This window comes from Manis pentadactyla, chromosome 12 (assembly GCF_030020395.1).
Source record: "Manis pentadactyla isolate mManPen7 chromosome 12, mManPen7.hap1, whole genome shotgun sequence".
Taxonomy (NCBI): domain Eukaryota; kingdom Metazoa; phylum Chordata; class Mammalia; order Pholidota; family Manidae; genus Manis; species Manis pentadactyla.
Genome location: NC_080030.1, coordinates 87,034,064 through 87,058,878, shown reverse-complemented (window position 1 = coordinate 87,058,878; position 24,815 = coordinate 87,034,064). Strand labels below are relative to the sequence as shown.

The 24,815-nt window shown below is 39.1% G+C and overlaps 1 protein-coding gene and 1 long non-coding RNA gene across 5 annotated transcripts; one reads left to right on the top strand and one right to left on the bottom strand.

Annotated features, from left to right (window-relative positions):
- Positions 1–8,428: 8,428 nt before the first annotated feature.
- On the bottom strand, positions 8,429–11,474 carry TPBG (trophoblast glycoprotein). Of its 4 annotated transcripts, none has more exons than XM_036918799.2 (2): positions 11,255–11,474; positions 8,429–10,698 (listed from the first exon to the last, which is right to left on the bottom strand). In XM_036918799.2, the coding sequence occupies exon 2, from the start codon at positions 10,375–10,377 to the stop codon at positions 9,118–9,120; it is 1,260 nt and encodes a 419-aa protein (XP_036774694.1). In that variant the 5' UTR covers positions 10,378–10,698; positions 11,255–11,474; the 3' UTR covers positions 8,429–9,117. The 4 variants fall into 4 exon arrangements, with proteins under 4 accessions (XP_036774694.1, XP_036774693.1, XP_036774692.2 ...); XM_036918798.2 differs by having other exon boundaries at positions 11,333–11,472; XM_036918797.2 differs by lacking the exon at positions 11,255–11,474 and adding an exon at positions 10,928–11,248.
- LOC118929037 (uncharacterized) lies at positions 10,961–24,565 on the top strand. Its single transcript, XR_005031447.2, has 5 exons — positions 10,961–11,080; positions 11,693–11,933; positions 12,027–12,094; positions 22,921–23,062; positions 24,254–24,565. It is a non-coding gene; the product is annotated as an uncharacterized LOC118929037 (long non-coding RNA).
- The last annotated feature ends 250 nt before the right edge of the window (positions 24,566–24,815 follow it).

Here is a 24,815-nt window from a genome sequence, read left to right as displayed (position 1 = left end):
AGGCCCATCTAAATATTGAAAGTAAAAAAGTGGTAAAATTCTTTTAAAGAAAGTGCTTCTTTTTTAAGCCATTGTGATTTTTTTTTTTCATTTTAGATTTGCAAATGGAATTCTCTTGGTATTCTTTTCTGAACACAGTATCATATTCAGAGCCTTATTTTATGACCATTTCCTAGCATATATTAAATGTCATAGCATGTAGTTGTGTTTATATTTTAACATCAAAAAGTGAAAACTAAAGACTTGCAAAATGAAATTAAACTATTTTGGGTCATTTAACCTATAGTCCCATATACCGTACTTGAATCTAATATATGGCGTTGTGGTTATCATGGTGTATGTCATAAGCAGTCTGGCATAGTGGTTAAGATGTAGACTCTGGAGCCAGATTCAAATCCTAAGGTCCTGGATTCAAATCCTAGCTCTGCAACGACTAGTTGTGTAAACTTTATTTAACCTCCAATGTGCCTCATCTTCACAATAGTCCCTGCCACATTATCCCATTAAGAGCACAAAATGAATATTAACAAAACATCTAGAATGGTGCCTGGAGAATATTAATATGACATAAGAGATTATGAAATGTTGCTTATTAAATAAAAAGCTCTTCCTCAAGTAACATGAGGTGTCTCTGCAGTAACTAATATACTGCAGTAACTAGTATAAAGTAACTAGTATAAATTACCTTACCTATATGTGACCAACTTATTCTAAAGACTCTTGGAGTACAATACTGCTTAATGTTTAACTTGATTAGCTAGTATTAAATTATTATGATTACAGATTTGTTCAAGCTATCTCTCTGGTGAATTCATTTCTCACTAGAACATCTATCAAAGGATGGAAGAGAAAAATAAGGAATAGAATATGGACCACACAGCCAGTCTCCTCCATTCATTAATTCAGAGGTAAAAACTAACTGGCCCTAAGAACTGACCTGCTATATGGTGGCAGCAGCTTTAAACTTAACCAGGGAAGCTCTTTTTTCTTTTTCTAATTTGTGAGTGCAAAACCAACATATAGGAGCATCTTACCCTAACTACTGAAATAGTCACTTGTCTCCCGTCTCTCCCTTTATCACTGCCAGATTAGCCTTCATGGAGCAAAAGGGTAATAAAGAGTCTGACTCCATTTCTGATTGTTTGACCTCTGGTACTTTCAAGGCCCCCTTCTCCCTTTCCTCTTTTGTCCCACATCTTGACAAACCAATAAGGCCACAGCACTTCCTCCCTGGGCAAGGGTGAGTAGGGAGGGAGCTCAAACCAAACAATGCCATTCTAGACAAGCTTGAGTGTTGGCCCTGTTCTCCCCAGAAAGTCCCATATGCAAGTAAAGAGCCTTTTCATACTTTCCTGGGGTGTGGGTGTGGTGTCATCAATCTTAAAATCCAAACCAATTTTGGGTGTGAAGGTTGATCCCATTCTTCATGAGACAACCAAAAAACAGCTAGCGCGGCAAGCAGTGACGCCTAGCTGATGACCAGCTTTGAAGGGAGCCTTTCTTCTCTTGCTCTTGGCTTGTTTGCTGGCTGCAATGCCTGCTGCGGAGCACGTCCTTGCGGTCTCGATAATTAGGCATGGGAACATGGAAGTGACAGGGGTGAGGGGGTTCCTTAATGTTGTCCTGGGTTGTGTATCTTGGCCCAGACCTATGAGTATATCTTGGACTTCATCATGTGTCTCAATTCCACCTTAAGTTGTGCCTGAAGCTAGGCTCAGGGGACCCACTCTTATTCTGTGACCACTGGTGTCATGGTGTCATCCCATCAGCCCATTCCAGAGCACTCAGGGGAAGACTGATACTCTCTGCAGTACACAACCCTGTCACGGAAGAGCCACTGCCGTGTGGCATGCTGGAGATCATGTTCCCAAAGTAGATGGCTCACTAGGACCCTTTGCCTGAAATGCCTCCAGTTCTACTGCCATCTATGGTTCTGTTACCATAAAAAAGTCCTAACCATTAGGGCTACCAAGAAAAACATTTATAGCACCCATTAAAGCACAGAATATAATGAAAAACAGCTTCCATAAGGGCCAGAGGAGGCCATCACCCTATTGGATAATTGTAAAATGGACCTACAAATACTGTAGGTTCTCTTGAGTGTGGAGATCTATCAACATGTCAAAGAGTTATTTCAAAACTGACTTAAGCCCGGAGTCCCTCAACCCAACAAAGCCCCGCTCACCCGGGGAGGGACCCTGACCTGACAGCACCGAGCTGGGACACTCTACAGGATGAAACTTATGCATATGAGCAAAGTAGAGAACCCCCCAGAGTATATCCAGTAGCCAAGAGAAGGTGGAAGGTGGCGGGTACCCTTGATATACAGGGAGAAGTAGAAACTGAAACAGTGTTTGGCAATTTGATCCAATTATGAATCTAAAATACATTAAACTAACGTATGCAGGACACTGACTGGCTTTTGTGCCTGTAAAACATAGGTTTTATATTTAACATCAGCTAAGATGCTAGCCTTCATGCATTAATCAATACTGGTGCCCAGTTACTATTATTTATTGGGGATCCCAATAAATTTAAACAAGGTGCTCCCTGTACTCCTAGAGGAGTCAGTAACAAATCCATATTTGTTAGTATTAGGGGCCTCAACTTCACCACCAGAAATACTCTCTTGCCTAAATTTCCCATGGTCACAGTGCCTATTGACCTAAAATAATCCCATAGTGGGCATGGATCCTTTGACCTAACAAGTAATAAACTAAAATAAGAGTAAGTCTTTGGCATTTAAAAATCTAGAGTAGAATTCAAGCAAAGACAAATTAGTCTAGAAAACTGCTTGCTAACTTGTAAGTAGCTAAATCAGTTTCTCAGATGTTCCTTCACACCACACACTGCATCTTCCATCCCACAACACACATTCTCTCTCTCTCTCTCCCTCTCACACACACACACACACACACACACACACACACACAACTGGGTTATGTGCTTCGTTATCCTCTACTTTTGTTATTTTAGCAAAAGTAGACATTTGTATATTTAAAACAGGGACAAGTTAATTAGCAACTTAAAGTTTCCTTCTGTTCAAAATCCTGTTCACAGGCCACTCAGTACTCTGTAAAAAGTTTGAGGTGAGACTCTTAAAACATAGTGAACTATGTTGGCCTACATTTAATATTCCTAATTTAAATAGACACCAAAAATACTTTCAGATATTAGAAAAAGAGATTATACCCTCTAACGCAATAATTCTCCTTCAAGTTTCTATTTTAAGGAAAAAATGCAGAGATACAAGTAGGTATAACAACACTCATTAGAACATTAGTTAAAATTGCAAGAAACATCCTGTATGTGTAAAATATGTGATTATCTGCAGTACTGTAAAACTAGATATAAAACATTTTTAATTACAGTGGGGAATGTTCACAACATTTTGAGTAAAAAGGCAAGATACGATGTATATAAACAGAAAGCAGTTTACCCTATTCATGGTGTTTTTAAATAATTCTGCATTTTAAAATCATCTATAAGAAACAAGAGTTAATTTTAAAATGTCTTTTAAATGTTTAATAGCCATACATTTGCCTAAAATTATCTCTAAGAATAACCACAGAATGTGTCTAATTAAAAGATAAAGTCTTCTTTGGAAACAATGATGCAGTAAAACAGCATCATGTTGAAAAATGTGTATCTGTAAATAGACCCACCTAATGTTTCAGTCAGTCCAACTCTACTGTGTGCAAGGCGTCACCTTGAAATGTTAGGTACCAGGATTCTCTCTGGAGAAAGAAAACAAAAGAAGGAGAGAAAGGACTGTACAAAAAAAGTAGAGAAAGGACTGTGGGGGGAAGGAGGGTAGGGAAATCTATAAACTTCCATTTTAAAAAAGGCTAGCCTGGTAACATTCTCAGGTGCTTTAAAACATTATTAAATATTTACTTTTCACAATAAGTGTTATAGTTGGTCATATTTTAAGCTTTTACTTCCTTGAAAACAAATGTATTATTACATTAACCATGTTCAACCAAACCAAATAATCATAAAATGTCAGCTAAATATAAACTGCATTTCTATTTTCCTAAATATTTATATACAAGTTTGTGATATAGTAATCAGGATCCTGAATCTTACACCACATTTTCATTTTAAATAGCAAAGCAAACCTTATTGATTTCCCATGTGATACATTAAAAGGCACCCATGATAGATTTTTCTCAAAACTCACATAAATGAGAAACTTCTTGTGATCTGTGGCATATATCCCACAACATGACACAGGAACTGTCACATTGGGCTCTGCACCTGTGAAGACAACAAACTGGTACATCAGAGGCAGGGCTGCCAGGCTTTGGCTGGTTGGTCCACGGGTTTCCTGGGTGATGATGGATTTGCATTGATTCAGCGTCCCTGTTTGGTGCGGGCCATCCAGGGATGGGCGCTGTCAGGCACCTGGAGCAGACACGGGCCAGCAGAGCAAACCAGAGCCTGCAAAGTTCACTGTTCCACCTGGTGACTGACTGACTTCATGTCCATGAATTTGGTCTTATTTGTTTATGGTGTGCTCACCAGCTAAGCTAACTCATCTTTTAACACTGAATTATACAAGGTAACACAGCTTTCCAGAGTTTTATTTTTTTCTTTTCATAAGAAATATCACTATTAAATTTCCAAAATATTTCCTATCATACTATGGACTAAGAGGAGTTTTATAGTAATACGAATGCTATGAGAAATTATTTCAAACATATTTAAGCATATTCAGAGGTCTGAAACAGTCATTTTTAACATACTAGACGCTAAATTTAGCTCAAAATGAAAAATGGTGAATGTATGAGTGCAAAGCAAAAACAAAAACAAAAAACAAATTCACAGCAATTACGTTTTTTATTAGATATGGAAATTTCAAAGGTCTCAAGGTAGGTAGGTAGGTAGTAATGTCATCATGTGGCAAAATAAGCATTAGAATTCTAGAACTCTGACATCTAGTCCTGGTTGTCATTATATAATATCAGAATTACCAGTTTCTCCATTTGCAGAATGGGAAACTGGGTTTGACACACTTAAGGGCTCTTCCAATTGTGAAATATTAAGAATTCTTATTCTTGTTAAAATTATGTATTACATATTTTTAAAATCTAGATTTTTTTAACCATGACAAAGACAGAGCTGCTAAAATATTTTAAAATAAAAGATAAAATAAAACCAGCCTGCATTTTTAAAATTATTTCTAAGGATAAGAATGGATAAACAATTGTACAAAACATCCTCAAGAACCCATTTTTCTAAAAGAAAACAGAATTGCCTAGACAATACAGAATGTATTTTCTTAATCTATTTCTAGTGCAGCATTGCAGTATTACTGGAAGATTTTAAAATGACATTGTCAAGGCATTTTTCATATTTTACATAGAAATATAATTTCCTTCCTTCCCTTTCCTTACTGTGAAAAATCCTTGCACAAGTTTAACAGTGAAACCTGAATCTCATCTAATAAATGTCTCTCTTCACTTTGTGGTGCTGCTCTCTGAAGGCTGGATGACTGAATGGGTTTTGGGGCAGGAAAAACGCACAGGCCAAATTGCTTTTAACCTTACAAATCTGCATGCTATCTCTTTTAGTGCAGTCTTTGGAGAAAAATTTAAATGGAAAGCAGAAATGTTAGGAAAGACACCCAAACTACAGCTGCAAAGTCTCTCATGTCCTCCAGAAGGTAAGCCCTGCATTGCAACATTAGGCCAAAGGGGGCAGAAAAAAACTGAATCCCTAAGGAAACAATTACAGTTCATTTGGATCTTCTTTTTAAACAACCACTTTAATTAAAAGGACAGAAAACAAAGACATAAGTTATTTCTAATTAAATACTGAGGTGAGTAAAATCCACATTTGCTGCAAATCGAGATTTTAAAAGAATTTACCACCATTTGTAATTTGCTCATTTATTTAGCCAAGCCTTTCTCCACCTCTGGGGAAAAAAAAGAAGAAAGAAAATCTTGTCTGTTATTGATAGTATCAACTTAAGTAGCTCCTTTTTCTTTAAAAAAAATTATCAAATGTGTTTGGTACAAATGTGCCTTACAGGTCACCAGTGAATCCCACCTGGCAGCAAAACTGTTAAGACATAAAGTAATGTGATCACACTGAAAGGGGAGAGTTACAGTTCAGGGTCAAATAGTGGATTAGCCTAAAATCTTGCCACTTTAAATAGACATTTATTAGACATTTTAATAGTCTTTTAAATTGAGGGATTTATTAAATGCTTATATTTTTTAAGTATTTTTCTGACTTATTTCAAATGAAACTTGTAGAGGATAAATGAAGGGTATTCTTTCCTGAGACCTTTGTTAAGCTGAGTAATAAAGTGTATTACCAAGCAAAATGAATTTTTTAAAATGGGTTTCTTGTAAGTTTATAGGATCAGTAATGCGTAATGGTACTAACGAACAATGTTTAAAACAAGTAAACTTAAATGTTGATACTTTTAGTTTATTTTTCCTATATTCCCTAATACTTACTGGATTATATAGCACCTATCTTCCAAGGAACTCGGAATGCCTTATAGTCTTATAGATTTAGACTATTTTGACAGCACAATAGCAGCTGTTTTCAAATGGTAATTTTTTTTACCACAGTAATGTTCTTTTAACATGTATTGGAGAATAGCAAAGAGGGATGTGATAGAAAGCAGAGCAGCGGCAAACTGGGAAGACCATACGGTGGAAGAAGCAAGAGGGTGAAAAAGAAGCAAGAAATCGTAACTTCAAAAAAGCCTTCCACCTAACAGGCAAAAACTTGGCTTCCCTTTATCACAAATTCTGCTTCAGTGAGTTGATAAGAAAAGTTGGACTAATGAATCTACTGCTTTCCTGGATCTTAAATAAAGCCCAGTTTTTACTATAAGATTATCACATGATGAAGAAATAATTCTCCTGAATAGAAACTCTATAAATATTACAATGTATTGTTTCTACAATATTAACAGATTTCTCAATGAAAGCCCATCAGCAGTTTATTTCTAAAATTGTATGCTCTTATTTATTAGATGTTTTCACTAATTTTTGGTAGGGTATCTCTTCATCATTCTTACAAAATAATGGCAGCCAGCAAGTTTATGATCTGGTGAAAATGTTTAATGGAATATTAAATACCGTATGTTTAACCTTTTTTCGGATAATTATAGGATTGGAAGTATAACCCATAAATGAATACTATATTCCATAAAATGAGCCCCATGAAACTTAATATAGTTAAAAGTTCACTTCATATTCTGACAACATGGTGTAAACTAAACAAGGACCAGATTCATAAACTTTTAGCCCTACTTTGAAAACTTCTGAATTTAACTCAGAATAGACAGATTTCTAGTTCTTAAAGTACTATATAATCTCATTTCATTTATGAAAGAAATACGGAAACATAAATTTTATTTCAAATATAAAACACTGTTAAAACATAATAAATTTAAAGGGAAAGAAGGCCCTAAGACTTACTGATGCAGGTTTATCTGCACTTTTAAGTTAAGCAATAACGACTGAATTAAAGTCACTTCATATAATAGCCTGGAAATTAATGAAATTTACTTTTAATATTAACTGACAAAATAGTAACCTCTAAAAGAAGCAAATCTTGTCTACTATTCATATATATATATATATCAATTGATATACCAATTATTTTTATTTATACCTAAATGTGATTTATTCTTCTTCTTCACAAAGGTGTATATACTAATACAGAGCCTAGCCAAAAAAAAGTATCCCCTGGTTCTTTAATACTGAATTGAAAGTAAAAACCTATGACTAGTTGAGACACTTGATTATGCATGTAGATATTTATCTCTGGTTATTTCCTCAAATTCATGTACTATCGTGACTATTTTTTAAAACATATTGACAGCTCTCTGATGAACTATCAGCCATGTGCATTCCATTTTAAATGTTTTTTTAAGTATTCTCAAAATCTAGGTTTCAATTCACATTACAGTCTTAGAAAATTTTTTAAAATTCACATTAAAAATTTTTATTTTAGAATATTCTGTCTTTAAGGCACTTTATTTTCATACATTTACATTGTATGTTTCATAGTCTGCTCTAAAACCCACAGAACAATTTCATAAGGAGAGTTTTATTAAGTTAATAATTTGTTCTATCCCACCAATTTGTCTAGAAAAAGCCCCCAGTGGTGAATTGTTTATCCTTGGAACTTAAGTCGACCAGCTTTATAATACTCCTACAAAATTGTTTCATGGACAGTATTAACTTTGGGACCTGAAAAGGCTATTCACATGAATATTCAAGTTTTCTACTTAAATACTGAAAGAAGCCACCATCTCAAAACTATTTTCCAAGTCTATTTATATAAGACACTGCTCCAGTTTCATTCTCAGCTGTAACTAATACCTGAATTTTTCAGAACCAAGACCATTCAGTATCATATTCCCTAATTCTTTTTCAAATAGCAAACTTGAACACAATTTTAATTCTTTTAAGAATCTTTATTGAATTTTTAACAATTTAATCTGTTGGATCTTGATGCAGTTTATAAAAAACACTTCAGTATCGTTTCATATAAACTGCATTCAAAAAAGTGATTTGTCAAAGAAGTTACCTGAAGTTGTAAGTTATTTTCTGTAATATGCAGAACAGTAAAATGTAAGCATGCTCTTGGATGCAGGTGCTACTGTGTACTATGGAGTTACTTTGAAGAGCTTGCTAAGGTCTGCAGGCAGTTTATGGAGTGCAATCATTTCCCCATAATTTAGGTACATGAGAATAAAATGGATATTTATGAATAAAGTATGTTTCTCAAAAAGTTGAGGCAGCTTTTGTTGAATGCTATCTGTATGGGTATGCTTCTATGCCTTGAACACTGCTAAGAGAAACTGCCAGCCAGGAGTCCATGATCATGCTGAAACTTGAAAAATCCCTCCAAACATGTTGAAGAGTTCCAAGAAAAGGAAAATGGCGAAATACTATGCGCAGCTGTTCATTGTCTTAAAGAACACACCAAGAAACTTTACATAACAAGAGCAAATTTCCTTCACTGGCAGTCAAGGTCAGTGGTGCTACAGTGGAGGGTTTAGGGTGGAGAAAGCCTGAGACAGGATAAAGCTTAAGTCTACATCTCATGCACAGTTGTCTTTGTACAGTCCTCGAGTGTTTCTCAGACATCCGAGTTAGAACTGAGGTTTGTTAACCTGGGGTCCGCATTGATTTCATATCTGTAATGATACCCTTCCATGTGATCTCTGCAGGCATCTCTGATGTTATGCATCCACTTTTTTATCCCTTTGCGGTTCAAATACAAAACTAGTAGGAAAATGGCGCCTATCAGAGCTAAAACGATACCTAGGAAGACGTAAGAAGTCTGCAGGGATGGAGGGAGCATAGGGTCACAGTCCAGGTCGGAGCTGTTGAGTTCCATGAGAACCCGATTCCTCATTTTTTCCGGGAATGCACAGGTGAGCCTGGCTTTGCCCTGCACTAGCTCTGTCTCCTTAAGCCAGACCACCATGTCTGCCAGGTGGCAGTCACAGACCCAGGGATTGTTGTCCAGGAAGACCCTGACGTGGGGCAGGCCTTGCAACTCTGCCAAGGTGCCGTTATGAAGGACCTTGAGGGCGTTGTCCTCCAGGTGGAGGTTTTCTAGGTGTGTCAGGTTGCGTAAGGAGACGTAGGTTAGGCTCACCAGCGAGTTGTTGTGTAGATCCAGGTGCCTGAGACTGGGCAGTTGGGCCAGTACGTCCCGGGGCAGGTAGAGGAAGTGGTTGCTGGCCAGCTCCAGGTGGCGGAGACGGCGCAGCGCGTGGCCAGCTCGCAGGGCCGCTGCCACCATAGTCTCGACGCTCCGGTTCTGCCCCTCGTCCTCGGGGGACACGATGTGGTTCAAGATCAGTTCCACCAGGGGGCTGGGGGGCGAGAAGCTGGCGTTGCTGCTCGCGAAAGCGAACGGGCTGAGGTCAGCCAGCGGGTTGTGGCTGAGGTCGAGCTGGCGCAGGTTGGGGAGATGCTCGAAGGCGCCGGCGTGCACCAGTTTCAGGCGGCTGCCGCTGAGGTTGAGCACGGCCAGCTCCGCCAGCGGAGGCTGGCGAGCAAACGCACCGGCCGGGAGCACCGCCAGCTGGTTGCCGGTGAGGAAGAGGTTGCGCACGTACGGAGGCAGGTCCGCGGGCACCTCGCTCAGGTTGCGGTTAACGCACTTGACGGTGCGCGCCGCCTCGGAGCACTCGCACGGCGCGGGGCATCGGCCCGGCAGTGGGGGCTGGGGCGACACGGCGGGGCTCGGGACGGACGCGGAGGGGGCGGAGGGCGCCGAAGAAGTCAGCGAGGACGCGGAGACCCAGCCCAGGAGGACCAGCGCCAGCCGCGCCAGCCGCAGCCGCCCGTCCCCGGCGGCGGGGCCCCGGGAGCACCCCCCAGGCATCGCGGCGCGGGCCTCCCCGGGGCTGGGCCGGCGCCCGCTCTGAAGGCTCGGAAGCTGGGCCCGGAGGGCGCGGGGCGTCCGGAGAAAACTTTCCCGCCGTGGGAGGGGAGGAGGGCGCCGCGGCCGGAACTTCGCTGACCCTCTCGCCGCCCGGCGTCGCCCTCCCGGGGCCGGCTCCCCGCCCTTCCCTCCGGAAGGTACGCACGGCGGGTCGCGACGCTCGGCTCCGCGCTCCTCCACCCGCTCCGCTTCCTGCCGTCGCCCCGGGGCGGCCCCGCGCGGCCGCTCCTGTCGCACCTCACGCCGCCTCCGCCGCGGGACCTGGGACGTGAAGGGGAGAAGCGTGAGGGTCGGCGGCGTCCGCAGCTCATCGAGCGCAGGGACCGGACCCGACCGGGCCGAGCCGTCCCCACGCAGGCCCCGAGCCCGCCCTCCGACGGCCCACCCGCAGCCTCCCCGGAGCGGGGAGCGAGCCCGAGGCGCCGAGCGCAGGCTACCGTCCGCCCCGGCCCGCGCTATATATACCCTGCCAGCCTCCCGCCCTCCGCGCCTGTTCGCGCCCGTCCCCCGCTCCTAACTTTCCGCCGAATCCCGGCGCCTTCCGACCAAACTTCTCGCTGCCGCGCGGCCCCTTCCCCCGCCGCCCCCGCGGACGGCCTGCCTTCCGGGGGCGCCGCCCCGCCCGCGCGGCTCCCCCGCCGAGGTGGGGTTGGGGGGGAAGTCTCAGGTTACAGGCGGCTTTGGATCTCTTAGTGCCTTCCCGGGTCCGCGCGAGCGGAGGGTCGCCCCAGCCCGCCCCTCGGGGCCCAGAGGGGGTCCAGGTCATCTCCCAGGGGAAGGAAGAGGCCGCGAGCAGCGCGGCTGGGGCGCCCCGGACCTCGGCTCCGCTCCCGCCCGCGGGGGGGAGAAGCGCCGTCCCCGGGTTCTCGCCTTCGCGCTGGCTCCCGCCGCTCACCCCCGCGGCTGGCAGCTCCCGCGTCCCGCCAGCGCCGCGGCGGCTTGCAGGCTGAGCGCGGCTCACGCCGACTCTCCGCGCGTCCCAGCGCCTGGCCCGGCCTCCACAGCTGGGAAAAACCAACCGGGGCCAGGGGAGGGCAGGCCAGCCCGAGGGACCTCTCCCGCCCGGGGCCAGCTGGGCAGCCCCCCGTGGGGGGACTTAAGGAAGGGACCTTGGGGCCTCTGGCTGTGCGCCTCCTCCTGATGGAAATTAATGAGAAATGGGCCGGAAAAGGCGAGGGAATCCCTTTCTCTCCCCTCTCCCCGGCATCCTTTGGTGGTTTCTCATTTTGCGTACTGTATTTACCTTGTTGCACAGGAACAAAACTGCTGGTGAATCTCGTGGAATTCACCCTGGTTCTGGCACGTAGGGCGGTAACAAAATAGATGTAGGCGTAACGGACAACAGCGCAAAGCAGCAGCATAAAGAAATGAGCTGAAAATGGCAGCCCAGCAAGGGGCCAGAGGGATTCAGAAAGTTGACACCGGAGACTGCCAACTTAAGATTCAGGTGTAATTAATGCGTCCCCACCTGTCCCGCCCCCGCACTTCTTGGAGAGGTACGGATCTTGGGGAAGAGAGAGAGCCAACTTCAAGAGAAAAAATAGGATTAAGGGAGAGTCAGTCTTGATTCATTAACTTTTCTCTCCCAGAATTAAAAGCAGAGGGAAGGAAACGGCAGCCAAAGCATCCTAGAAACAAAAAGGCAAATAGCAACGACGTGAGTCACCCGGAAAGCGAACCTGACTCCCTCACCAGATGTGGCAGCTGTGTGTCAGTGCAAGTCACTTAAACTGGGAAAGCTCGGGGGTTGGGGGCTGGAAGGGAGGGAGGCAGCCCAGGGAGCACATAAGTTTGGTCCAAAAGTCTGTTAACCCCGGGTTGTGAGGGTGGTGGGTGGTGGGTGTTGCGCGACTGGGGTCGGGGAGGAGGTGGAAAGGATGGATCTAGTGAAAGGGACAGATTGAATGATTGTTTTATGGGAGGATCTGTTACGTCGGAGAGATTGGGGTCCTGAAAACACTTATCATTAGTCTCTCAATAACTATGTATCCCCTTTGTCCCAATCAAAATAATGATCCCGGAAGGGTGAGAAGCTCCTGGGTATTCCACGCTTCTTCATTTCAGAGAGAAAAAGGCAAACAATTGGGAACATTAAGATTTGGTAATACTAAAAGAAATCAGATAAGGAATGCTGAGGTTGATGTATGTGACTTTAATGTGAAGACAGCTCCAAGTCGCAGGTCAGCTCCTTCTTGATTACTTTTGTGTGGAGAAGAGTTTGCACAGTGAGCAGTAAAAATGGCCCAAATAAGACCTGGAGGGGTTGAAAACTGCAGAGATTGTGGAAGAAGACAGTTTCACTGATTTTCAGGGTTATCTAAATCCCTTTATCTTACTTTTAAAAGTGTTTTGCAACATGAACATGAGATTCTTTGAAAAAGAGTCTCAAAAACTGTGTCATATTCTGTATCCCGTGTTTCTATGTCTGGGTGGTGGTTATATAAATCTGCGCATGGGTTAAAATTCATAGAACTTTGTACACCTGGAAGGATCAATTTTACTGCATGACAATTTTTTTAAATTACTCATGGGGGAAAACTATAGCAATGTTCTGACATGATATTAATGCTGGTTCTGACCTAAAGAGCAACTGCTCTGTTAAGGGGAGTGAGAAACACTTCCGAATTTAGAAAGATAATATGTATATTCTCATCTGATCTTCCAATCAACTCAGCAATATTGATATCATAAGTATTATTGTCTTATTGTTATTGGTGTTTACTGGATTTGACAAATGAAAAAATTGGGACTCTGTGCCAATAATAACTAGCATTGACTGAGTATTCTTACTTACCAAGCTCTGTGCTGATCACCTTACAGAAATGATCTCATATACTCTTTACAGTAGTTCTCAGGTAAGTCTCTCACCCCAGTGTTACAGATGAGAAAACTGAGGCAAAAATAAATTATATAACTTGCTAATGAGTGGTGGAGGTGGAGACCTGGCCTAAATTTGTCTACATCTTTTATATATCCCACATTCCACCTCTACACAAGGTTAAGGAGTTTGTGCAAAGCGCTGCTCTGCTGCACTTAGGCAGAAATGAAGCCTTCCCCCTGCTCTCCTTCTCCTTCCTTTCTCCCCCTGCCTCCCTGCAGCTGGTATTTGGTTACAGCTGCTGAATCAGGACCCAAAAAGTTGGGGTCAATTCTAGCTCCACCACTTACTGTGTGACTGCTGTATACCCTTGTTTCTTTATGACTACTTATAAAACTTTAAGACATTTCCATGAGAATGAGATACTGTATATAACACACTTAGCAAAATTGCCTGTTATTGTACTCTCCTTAATTACTCTTCCTGTTGCCATTTATTTTGAACCCACTATATCTCTGTAACTATGTTAGTGACAGGAATAAAAGATGAATGGTTTATGGTCTCCTTAAAGTAGAATTTACAGATTTAGCAAATAAAAATATAAGACACCAATTGAATTTTAATTTCAGATAAACAATGAATATACTATAAATATGTCCCATGCAATGTTTGGGATTTACTTATACTTAAAAAAATTATTTGCCTGAAAATCTAATTTAACAGAGCATCCTTTATTTGATCTGGCAACAAGTGAACTCAACTTGGTGGGAGAAAACAAAAGGTTTCAATGCAGAGTATTGAGTGCACTTCGATGTATGTGTATCTTTCCAATCTCTTCTTTCATATTTTATTTCTGTTTCTACTGTTTTTTTAATATGAATGAGATCATAGCATATGTATTATTCATAATTTTTCTTATTTTAAAACCACCATGTAACTATGTCCATACATATAGGTATGTTTTCTTCTTTCTTAAAAATTGCAATATTCCATACTGTGGATTGTTATACTGCATTTTTTTTTTAGTTAAGGTATCATTGATATACAATTTTATGAAGCAAGGGTGGTTTCAACATTCACCCATATTATCAAGTCCCCCCCCACCCCTTTGCAATCACTGTCCATCAGTGTAGTAAGATGCTATAGAGTCATTACTTGTCTTCTCCATGCTATACTGCCTTCCCCATGACCTACCTATATTGTGTGTTCTAATTATATTGCCCCTTAATCCCCCTCTCTCTCACTCCCTACCAGTCTTCCCCCACCCTCTCCTTTGGTAACCGCCAGTTCCTTTTGGAGTCTGTGAGTCTGCTGCTGTTTTGTTCCTTCATTTTGCTTCGCGGTCACACTCCACAAATGAGGGAAATCATTTGATACTTGTCTTTCTCTGTCTGGCTTATTTCACTGAGCATCATACCCTCTAGCTCCATCCATGTTGTTGCAAATGGTAGGATTTGTTTTCTTATGGCTGAATAGTATTCCATTGTGTATATGTACCACATCTTCTTTATCCATTCATCTACTGATGGACAGTTAGGTTGCTTCCATATCTTGGCTATTGTAAATAGTGCTGCGATAAACATAGAGGTGCATATCTCTTTGAATCTGAGAACTTGTTTCCTTTGGGTAAATTCCTAGGAGTGGAATTCGCAGGTCAACTGGTATTTCTATTTTTAGTTTTTTGAGGAACCTCCATATTGCTTTCTACAATGGTTGAACTAATTTACATTCCCACCAGCAGTGTAGGAGGGTTACCCTTTCTCTGCATCCTCACTAGCACTTGTTGTTCCTTGTCTTTTGGATGTTGGCATCCTAACTGGTGTGAAATGTTATCTCATTGTGGTTTTAATTTGAAATTCCCTGATGATTAGTGATGTGGAACATACTTTCATGTGCTCGTTGGCCATCTGAATTTCTTCTTTGGAGAATTGTCTGTTCAGATCTTCTGCCCTTTTTCTAATCGGGTTATTTGCTTTTGGGTGTTGAGGCATGTGAGCTCTTTATATATATTTTGGATATTAACCCCTTATCAGATAAGTCATTAATGAATATATTCTCCCATACTGTAGGATGCTTTTGGTTCTGCTGATGGTGTCCTTTGCTGTACAGAAGGTTTTTAGTTTGATGTAGTCCCATTTGTTCATTTTTGCTTTTGTTTCCCTTGCCGGGGGAGATACGTTCAGGAAAAAGTTGCTCTTGTTTATATTCAAGAGAGTTTTACCTATGTTGCCTTCTAAGAGTTTTATGGTTTCTTGACTTAGATTCAGGTATTTGATCCATTTCAAGTTTACTTTTGTGTATGGAGTTAAACAATAATCCAATTTCATTCTCTTGCATGTAGCTGTCCAGTTTTGCCAACATCAGCTGTTGAAGAGGCTCTCATTTCCCCATTGTATGTCCATGGCTCCTTTATCACATATTTTATTGGCTATATATGTGTGGGTTTATATCTGGGCTCTCTATTCTGTTACATTGGTCTATGGGTCTGTTCTTGTGCCAGTGCCAAATTGTTTTGATTACTGTGGCTTTGTAACAGAGCTTGAAGTTAGGGAGTGTAATTCCTGCAGCTTTCTTCTTCCTTCTCTGGATTGCTTTGGCTATCCAGGGTCTTTTGTGGTTCCATATGAATTTTAGAACTATTTGTTCTAGTTCATTAAAGAGTGCCATTGGTATTTTGATAGGGATTGCATTGAATCTGTAGATTACTTTAAGCAGGATTGCTATTTTGACAATATTAATTCTTCCTGTCCATGAGCATGGATGTTATTTCCATTTATTGATGTCTTCTTTAATTTCTCTCATGAGTGTCTTGTCGTTTTCAGGGTATAGGTCTTTCACCTCCTTGGTTACATTTATTCCTAGGTATTTTCTTCTTTTTGATGCAATTGTGAATGGAATTGTTTTCCCGATTTCTCTTTCTGCTAGTTCATTGTTAGTATATGCAACAGATTTCTATGTATTAATTTTTATACCACATTTTTTTAAACTGTATTGAAAAATATTTAGATAAGTAATTACTTTTTTAAAGAAGTTTCCTTCAAGTGAGAAAAGCTTACTATGAGCAATTCTATTTTGATTGTCTTATGCATTTAATTATCTTAAATTATCATACTTGCCTTACTCCTAACAGCTTGACAACTTTTTGTGCATGATGCTATTCACATGCTCTAAGCAGATCAGAGGATTTCAGACCACGTTTTTTTCCCTATTTATTCTTCCATTCCAAAATAAAATATAAAAAGGATCTGAATGTCCTAATGGAGAAGAACCAATTTAGTGTATTTCAACAGGTCACTTTGTAGCCTCCAGGAAAATGTCCCTGCACTATCATTTATTTAGCAGATTGCTTTTACAAAAACCATTTTTTCTTCTAATGACCCAAGGGGAAGTCATTAGTAAATTATTGAAATATTGCTAAGCCCTGGGAAGGCAAGGAATAATGTTGTCTAAAAAAAAAGGGTGAATAATTATGGAGACACTCACAGTAACTAGCAGAGAGAAGCCATGTGGTCCAGCTAGACAAACATCATTAAAACTAGTTAATTTTGGTCTCTGCCTTAAATTAGCAAAGGAATTGGTAACAGTGACGTAATTCAATCATTACTTACCTGATGAAACCTTCTTCAGACAGTCTCCCCACTCCACCCCTGACCTTACATTTACCACATTTTGTAATTGTTAGACAGTCTGCCTCCACTATTAGATTGTGAGTTATTTGACAGCAGGGATTTTTATCCTCTCTACCTTTGTATCCCAAGCACATCGAATAGGTGGAGGGCATGCAGTAAGGTCATAAAAAGTTAAACACTTTGAAAGCTGAATGATCCTGTAATGTTAGCTATTTGGTAAGTTTTGGAGATTACTATTTTTTATTTACCTTTCAATATTTTCAAATCTGAAAGATATCTAAAACAAAATCAGATAATGGTAAACAACATCAAGGACCTATGTCATAAAACCAAGAACCAACACTTAAAACCAGAACTATCAACTTGAGGATCAATTCAGAAACAAAAAATTATGTGTATACACTCATGGAAAAATAATTTTTAAAGATTCATGATTAAAAAGAAAATTCTTCTCAAGAGTTGATTTCAAATCACTTTAGAAAGAAATGGGCTTCTTTTCTGAGATACATAAACTAAAGTAAGATATAAACTAGAGAATGGGTCCAGTAGTACATATTTATTTATGAGTCAGTACATTGGGGATTGGAGCTAGCAAAAGAAAAATATAATAAAAGTGTTTCAAAATTCACTGGAGATTAAATAAATACTCAAGAAAGAACAAGCTAAAAGGCTGTAATAGACTGGAGAGATTAAACTGGATGGAAATATGTAATTCTTCAAGGTTGAGAAAATATTGAAAAGTAAATAAAAACAAATAGTAATCTAAAAAACTTTCCAAATAGCTAACATTACTAAATAAAAACAAATAGTAATCTAAAAAACTTTCCAAATAGCTAACATTACGGAATCATTCAACTTTCAAAGTGCTTAACTTTTTATGACCTTACTGCATGCCCTCCACCTATTCGATGTACTTGGGATACAAGGTAGAGAGGATAAAAATCCCTGCTGTCAAATAACTCACAATCTAATGGTGGAGGCAGACTGTCTAACAATTACAAAATGTGGTAAATGTAAGGTCAGGGTGGAGTGGGGAGACTGAAGAAGTTTCATCAGATAAGTAATGTTTGAATTGCATTTTGAATTATTAGTGAGTACTTGCCAGGCAAAAGATCAGCAATTCGGTGAAAACATTCAGAGAACTTGTTCAGTTGTAGTGGCTACATGGGAAAGAGCAAAGCACTCACTGGAGGGAGTAGTACAAATTCAGGTTTGAAATATAGTGGCATCAGATTGCTTCCTCCCTTCTAAAGAGTTTGACTTCCACCAGAGCATTCCAATATGCTTTTAGAAAGATCACCTTAGCTGTCTGTTTGAAGGGTGAATTAGGAAGAGAAGACTGAGGAAAGAGAGAGAAGTTGGGAAGTCCAAGTGATAGATGTTGAAGAACCAAACTAAAGCGGTGGTTAAGACTGGAAAGGCAGGAACCCATTTATATAGACCAGTGGTTCTCAGCAGGGTAACACTGCCCCTAGTGGGTATTTTGGATATCTGTGGAGGGATTTTCTGGTTAACTGGGAAGAGCCAACTGGCACTTAGTGTGCAGAGGCCAGGGATATTAGACAGGACAATATCATGCAATGAAAACTTATCCTGCTTTTCACATGACTTTCAAACATCCATCTAGACATTTTGTGGATGAAAAACCTGGTTATAATCATCTCAGCCTGGAAACAACTCCATTTTACATTTCAGTTGCAAACACTTATAGTGTGTTTTAATATACACTAAATTTTCCAGGAATGCAGCTCCCGGGTTCATTGAGGGAAGAATGTATATTGCTTTGTTTGGAACTTTATCAAAATTTCATCTCTGACAGCTATGCTTCTCATGCTATTTGAATCAACAGTACAACCCAAACATATCAAGTTTTCATTTAGAGTTACTGCAGTGATTCTTATTTCAAAATATCTAATATAAAGAAAAATTATTTTCAATATTCATGCTAAGAGGAATAAGCCAGGCAAAGAAAGACAAATACCATATGAGTTCACTTATTTGTGGAATCTAAAAACAAAACAAAACAAAACAAAATGAACAGCAGTAGACTCATTGACGCTGAGAAATGATTGGTGGTTACCATTGGGGAAGGTGTTGGGGTGGGTGGGTGGGGAGGGGGATAAAGGGGTGCAAAAATCTCAATCATCATCTTAAGTTGGCCACAGGGATGGAGGTACAGAATGGATAGTATAGCTAGAGAAACATATGTATACATACATACATACATATATATGTGTGTATATATATGTATGTGTAAATACAGCTAATTTCTCTTAAATTCTAGCCTGTTTATAAGTAGGTGGAAGTCTATTACCACTTCAGTAGATCTTCTAGTATAGTTATATGCACACATTTATATGTTATACTACCTATTATTTATTATTTTATTTTCCCTTTATAATTATAGTTTATAATTATTCAGTATATAAAAATTCAGTATATTCAGTATATAAAATTCATGTGTGAAGGTACATTTTCTATAAAGAGAGAGATTTATAAAATACTTGTTTTAAGAAGCACACTTTTTTTAAAAGATTGGAAACAGCCTATACAGATTTTTAAAAGGCAGAATCTATAAATCTTTGTGGTTTATTCAGCACCGAGTTGAGAATACAGACATTTGTAATTCTAAAAATTGTAACATTATGGATAACTTCTGTATTTTAAATGACAAACAAGGGAAATTCTAAATTGAAGGACCAAATTTGACTCAAAGGAGGCTGAAAAATACCTAGATTAAAGGATAGAAGAGTGAACTTGCTCACTTAAAGAGAAACCTGGCTTAGTTTGTTTAAATTATTGTCTTTTCAAAGGAAATTTTGATAAATATTTAAATCAGCCATGTTATCTAATACATTTTTTTCTAATGTAAGTTAATTCAACTTTGAAAATCTCTAAAGATTTTCCATTTCTCTAGTCCTTGCCCAAACTAGGTTCTAAACCAAAACTGGGATTCAGCCAACAAATGGGAGCAGTTGCACCATCCAAATTCAATTAATTTCAATTAAATTTAATACAGTTCAATAAATGTTTATTAATGTACCTTTTTTTTATGACATTCACTTTGTCTTCCAAACAGAGCCACCTCCAAAGCCAGAAATTTTCCTTAAAAATTACTCTAATCCTTGCCCATTGACAGGCCATCTATTGCATGTCTATGGCAGAGATTCAGCAGATAGGCTTGGGCCAAGGCTTGGATACATGACCCAGTCTTCTCTAATGTATTTTATAAGTCTTATCCAGTGAGCTAAATAGTTCAGTAAGTTGCCTGCTAGCACTGCTTGAAATATTCAAAGCCAATAAGTGAATATTTATCAGATTTAGTTTAGATGCTCATAGAGGGAGCCCAGGAAGAAAGACTGAAGATACTGTGTATTTTGGAATAGAAATCTATCACATCACCTTGGCAGTGGAAAAAAAAAAGAAGTTAAAGTTTAATGAGGGAGACAAAATCGAGCCAGTGTCAAACCGTACGGCATGAACTGTGTCTGTGATGGTAGAATAAAGGTGTGTGTAGACTGCTTACCAAAGGATACCTACAGTGAACCTGAGCAAAAGCCTGCTGAAGGGATGTGTGGCATCCGGAGGTGCTTGGACCCAAGAAAAATTGATGTGATGACTTTTGCAAAGGGGCGATATTACAAAATAGTTCATAACTAGCATGGCACTGACACCAATCAATACATGTTCAATAATTGGACCTGTAAAAAACCAGTAGGGCTTTGTTGGTACAAGCTGCCTGGTAGAAGCAGGCATATGAGATACGTGGGAGAGATACGTTATAGAGGTTTCTAATAATCTTAACAACTACTCTCTACAGAATGGACAATCACTCTAAATCATTCCATAACTTCCAAGCTTTACCATAAAGAATTGGAAGCCTCTTTAAAATAAGAAAATAGCCAATAGTTATAAATGAACTGAGTTTATTCATTATTTTAGCTAAATAACTTTGGAGTGTATGATGATTCCTTCTAGGCACTACACTGAGAACTGAGGATGCAGTGGTGAATAAAACAGACACAGGTCCTGTTTTCATGGAAACTTATTGTTGCCACTAGTTTATCAAATCAGTTAACTCTAGTGTGGGAAATCTAGTTTTTCTTTGAACCAAGTTAAAATAGTTCTTATTAATAGAAAACACACAACAACAGAGAATAGTGTAACAGAAATCTGTGTACCTACTAATCAACTTTACAAATTCTAACATTTGGCTTCTTTTCGAATTTTCTTTTGCGTATCATTAAACTGTAGAACTTGGCAAGTTCTGACTTATGTATGTACCCTTGAAACCATCATTACAATCAAGAAAATGAACATACTCATCACCCCAAATGTTTCCTCATGACCTGTCATAATCTCTTCATCCATATATCACCCCCACCCCAACCCATGCCATGGAGCCATTAATTTTATTTCTGTCCCTAAAGTTTGAATTTTCTAGAATTTTGTATCATTGGAATCATACAGTATGTACTCTTTTGAATCTGGTTTCTTTCACTCAGCATATTTAATTTGAGTTTTATCCATGTTGTTAGGAGTATCCATAATTTAGTCCCATTTTCTTGCTGTGTAGTATTCCATGGTATGGATATAGGGCATTTTCTTTATTCCTTTATCTGTTGATGGACATTTGGACTGTTAACACTTTGGGCCTATTACATATAAAGCTCTGATAAACTTTCATATTTAGGTGTTTGTGTGGACATATGCTTTCATTTCTTTTGCTTGCTTGTGGGTAAATACCAAGAGATGGAATGGTTAGGTCATATGGTTGATTCATTAAAAAATTTTCCAGGAATTACCAAACTGATTTCCAAAGTATGGATATACCATTTTACATCATCACCAGTAGTGAAAAAGAGTTCCAGTAGCTCCATATCCTAATAACACTTGATACGGTTAGACTTTAATTTTACATATTCTAAAAAGTGTGTAGTGGTATCTTATTTTGTTTCTAATTGATCAATAATGTTTAGCACCTTTAGTGTTCTTATTTGCCACCTGTGTATCTTCTTTCATGAAGTATCTGATCAATTAATTTGCCCATTTAAATATTTAGGCTGTTTGTTTTGTTACGACTGAATTTTAATTAAGAGTTCTTTACCTGTTTATTGTAGCTACCAAGAGTTAATAACAAATAAGAGTTATACACCTAGACAAATACTGCTGATATTCCAGATTTAAAAGAAAAGGAAGTAAGTTAGAGATAAGAATGGAAGTACAGCATAGAGAATATAACCAATAATATTGTAATATCTTGGTATGATAATGGGGTAACTACACCTATTGTGGCAAGCATCTAGTAATGTATACAATTATCTAGTAACTGTTGTACGTCTGAAGCCAACACAATGTTGTTTATCAACTTTATTGCAATAAAAAAATTTTAAAAATAAAGAATCTTACAATCATCCAAGCAACAAACTGGCAATTGTAAAGGACAAAAAAATCTGATTTCAGAATTTTTTTCTGCTCTCTTAGATGCTTGAAGAATTTGGAGCACTATGAATAGCCTGAGTTTTTAAAAGTAATTTATTATATATAATGCATTTAAATACTTAAAAATTCAAAAGTGACAGAAAGGTATACAAAGGGAAATGTCTCTTTCCACTCCTGTCGCTCAACTATCCAGTTAATATTCCATAGGCAACAAACTTTTATGAGGTTTTCATGAGTCTCCTTCCAGTTATATCTTATGCACATGTATGCAAATTCATTGTCACAAATATTTGAACACTGAACATTGTTCTGCACTTTATTTAACTGAACCGTAATGTCTCAGAGATTATTTCTTACAAGTATAATAAGTCTTTTATGGGAAAATGGTATCCATTGCACAGTGTACTAGCTCTTCATTGCTATGCAATAAACCACCTCAAAACTCAGTGGCTCAAACCACCAATTCTTTATAAGTATGGCCTGTCCATCTGCAGGTAGGCTGAGGATTGGATGATTTGGGCTGGACTTGGTTAACAAACTTCTAATCTGGGCTTGTTCATGCTTCTACAAATTGACTGGTGTGCTTTACTCTAGGTTAGGCTTGACTAGAATACCGGATTTGAAGACAGTTCTGCTTCAAATGACTATTAACTTCTTCCGAAGACCAGTGGAAGAACCTTGGTACATTCTTCTCCTGACAATGGTAGAAGCACAAGAGCAAGCAAGCCTAATCCGTGTACGTCCCTTTTAAAATATTGCCTCACCACATCTGTCAGCCTGCATTCACCGAAAACAAATCACCTGCAAAGCCAGGGAACAGGAATTACACCCCATCCACAGTGGGAGAGCGCTGCAAAATGACCTCGCAAAGAGGCTTATAAAGAGGAAAGTCTGAAGAAATGGGCTATTGATGCAATCTACTGCAAACTGATATGCCATAATTTATTTAAACAACCCCTTATTGGAAGGTTTTTAGCTTTTTGTTACTACAAACAGTGCAGCAATGACTAATGAGTGCATACATGATCTTCCACATATGCCAGAATATCTCTAGGATAAGTCCTTAGAAGTGGTTTAAGGATATGGGCTTTTGCAATTTTGATAGGTACTGCCGAAAAAGAAATATAAATGGTTTTAAACTTAAAAAAATATTGTGAACTTCACATGTATCAGGGTTTCAGCATATGAATTGGGGATGGTAATATAGGCAGATATGAAGTCTATAGCATTTAATTTATTTCAAACTTAAATTTCAATAAGCACTGTTGAGAGATTATTACAACAATTTATATTCACACCAGCAGTGTTGGGAGTATGTTATCAATTGTTTTAATGTTTGCCAATCTTGCACATGAAAATGTAATCCTTCTATAGCTCTACTTTGTATTTTTATTTAATTTTAAGTGAGGTTGGCAATCTTTCTGTGTGTCTAAAAATAATTTATATTTTTTCTTAATTTCCATCTGTTAATACCTTTTGTCCATTGATTCCAGTGGATTTTCTTCTTTTCCCAATTATTTGTTTGTATTTTAAAAATTCACACTTTATTAAATTAATGGCACTTTCAAAAGTTATCTTCTCTTAATTAACAACAAGAAGAACCATAGGCCAACCAGCTCACTAAGAGAGAGTCAGTGAAAGAAAGAGCTACTAAGAGCTCTCTTGAGGTTGTAACAAATCTCAGAGACTGCCCTCAAAAACTACCCATGCTCAAATTTGTTAATTTAATTTCTTAGCTCAGGCTGCCATAACTAAATACCATGGACTGGGTGACTTGAACAATGTAAATTTATTTCTCATAGTTCTAGATCCTGGGAAGCCCAAGGTCAAGGTGTAACCAGAGTAGGTTACCTACAGATGAAAGGGCCTCTTGGCTTACAGGCAGCCACCATTTCTAATATTCACATGATCTCTTCTTTGTGTGCAGGCAGAGAGAGGAAGCTCTTCTTAATAAGGATGCTAACCTCATCATGGAGGAACTACCCTCATGACTTCATCTAGACCTAATTACCACCCAAAGCCTCGCCTCCTAATGCCATCACACTCTGGTTAGGGCTTCAGCATATGAACTGGGGCATGGGAGAGTGTTGATGATTACCAAGTCAGTCTGTAACATTTACATTCTTTAAAATTTTATTAAATAAAGCAATTCATTTTAATTATTATATATATATGTTCTTATTTCTTCTCTTAATCATATTTAAATTTGTATAAATCTGAAGTATATTTTGATAACATATATATGGCAAGCCCTAGAGCAGTCACTATCAAAATAACTTAAAAATAGTGAAACAATAATGCCAGTAATTCAAATATTACTCTAGAAGATGTTCACTTAATGCAAAAGGAGAGTAGTAGAGGGAACAGAAACAAGACATGCAACAACAAAAAACAAAAATTTTAATGGTAGACAGAAGTACAACTATGTCAATAATAATATTAAATGTGAAAGGGTTAAATAATCCAATCAAGAGATTGTTGGACTAGGT

Coding starts and splice junctions, on each gene's coding strand:
- TPBG (XM_036918797.2), bottom strand. CDS start 11,203: ATGACCTGGACCCCCTCTGGGCCCCGAGGGGCGGGCTGGGGCGACCCT. Junction 10,699..10,927: donor CGGGGGACGGGCGCGAACAG/GCGCGGAGGGCG, acceptor TTCACGTCCCAG/GTCCCGCGGCGGAGGCGGCG.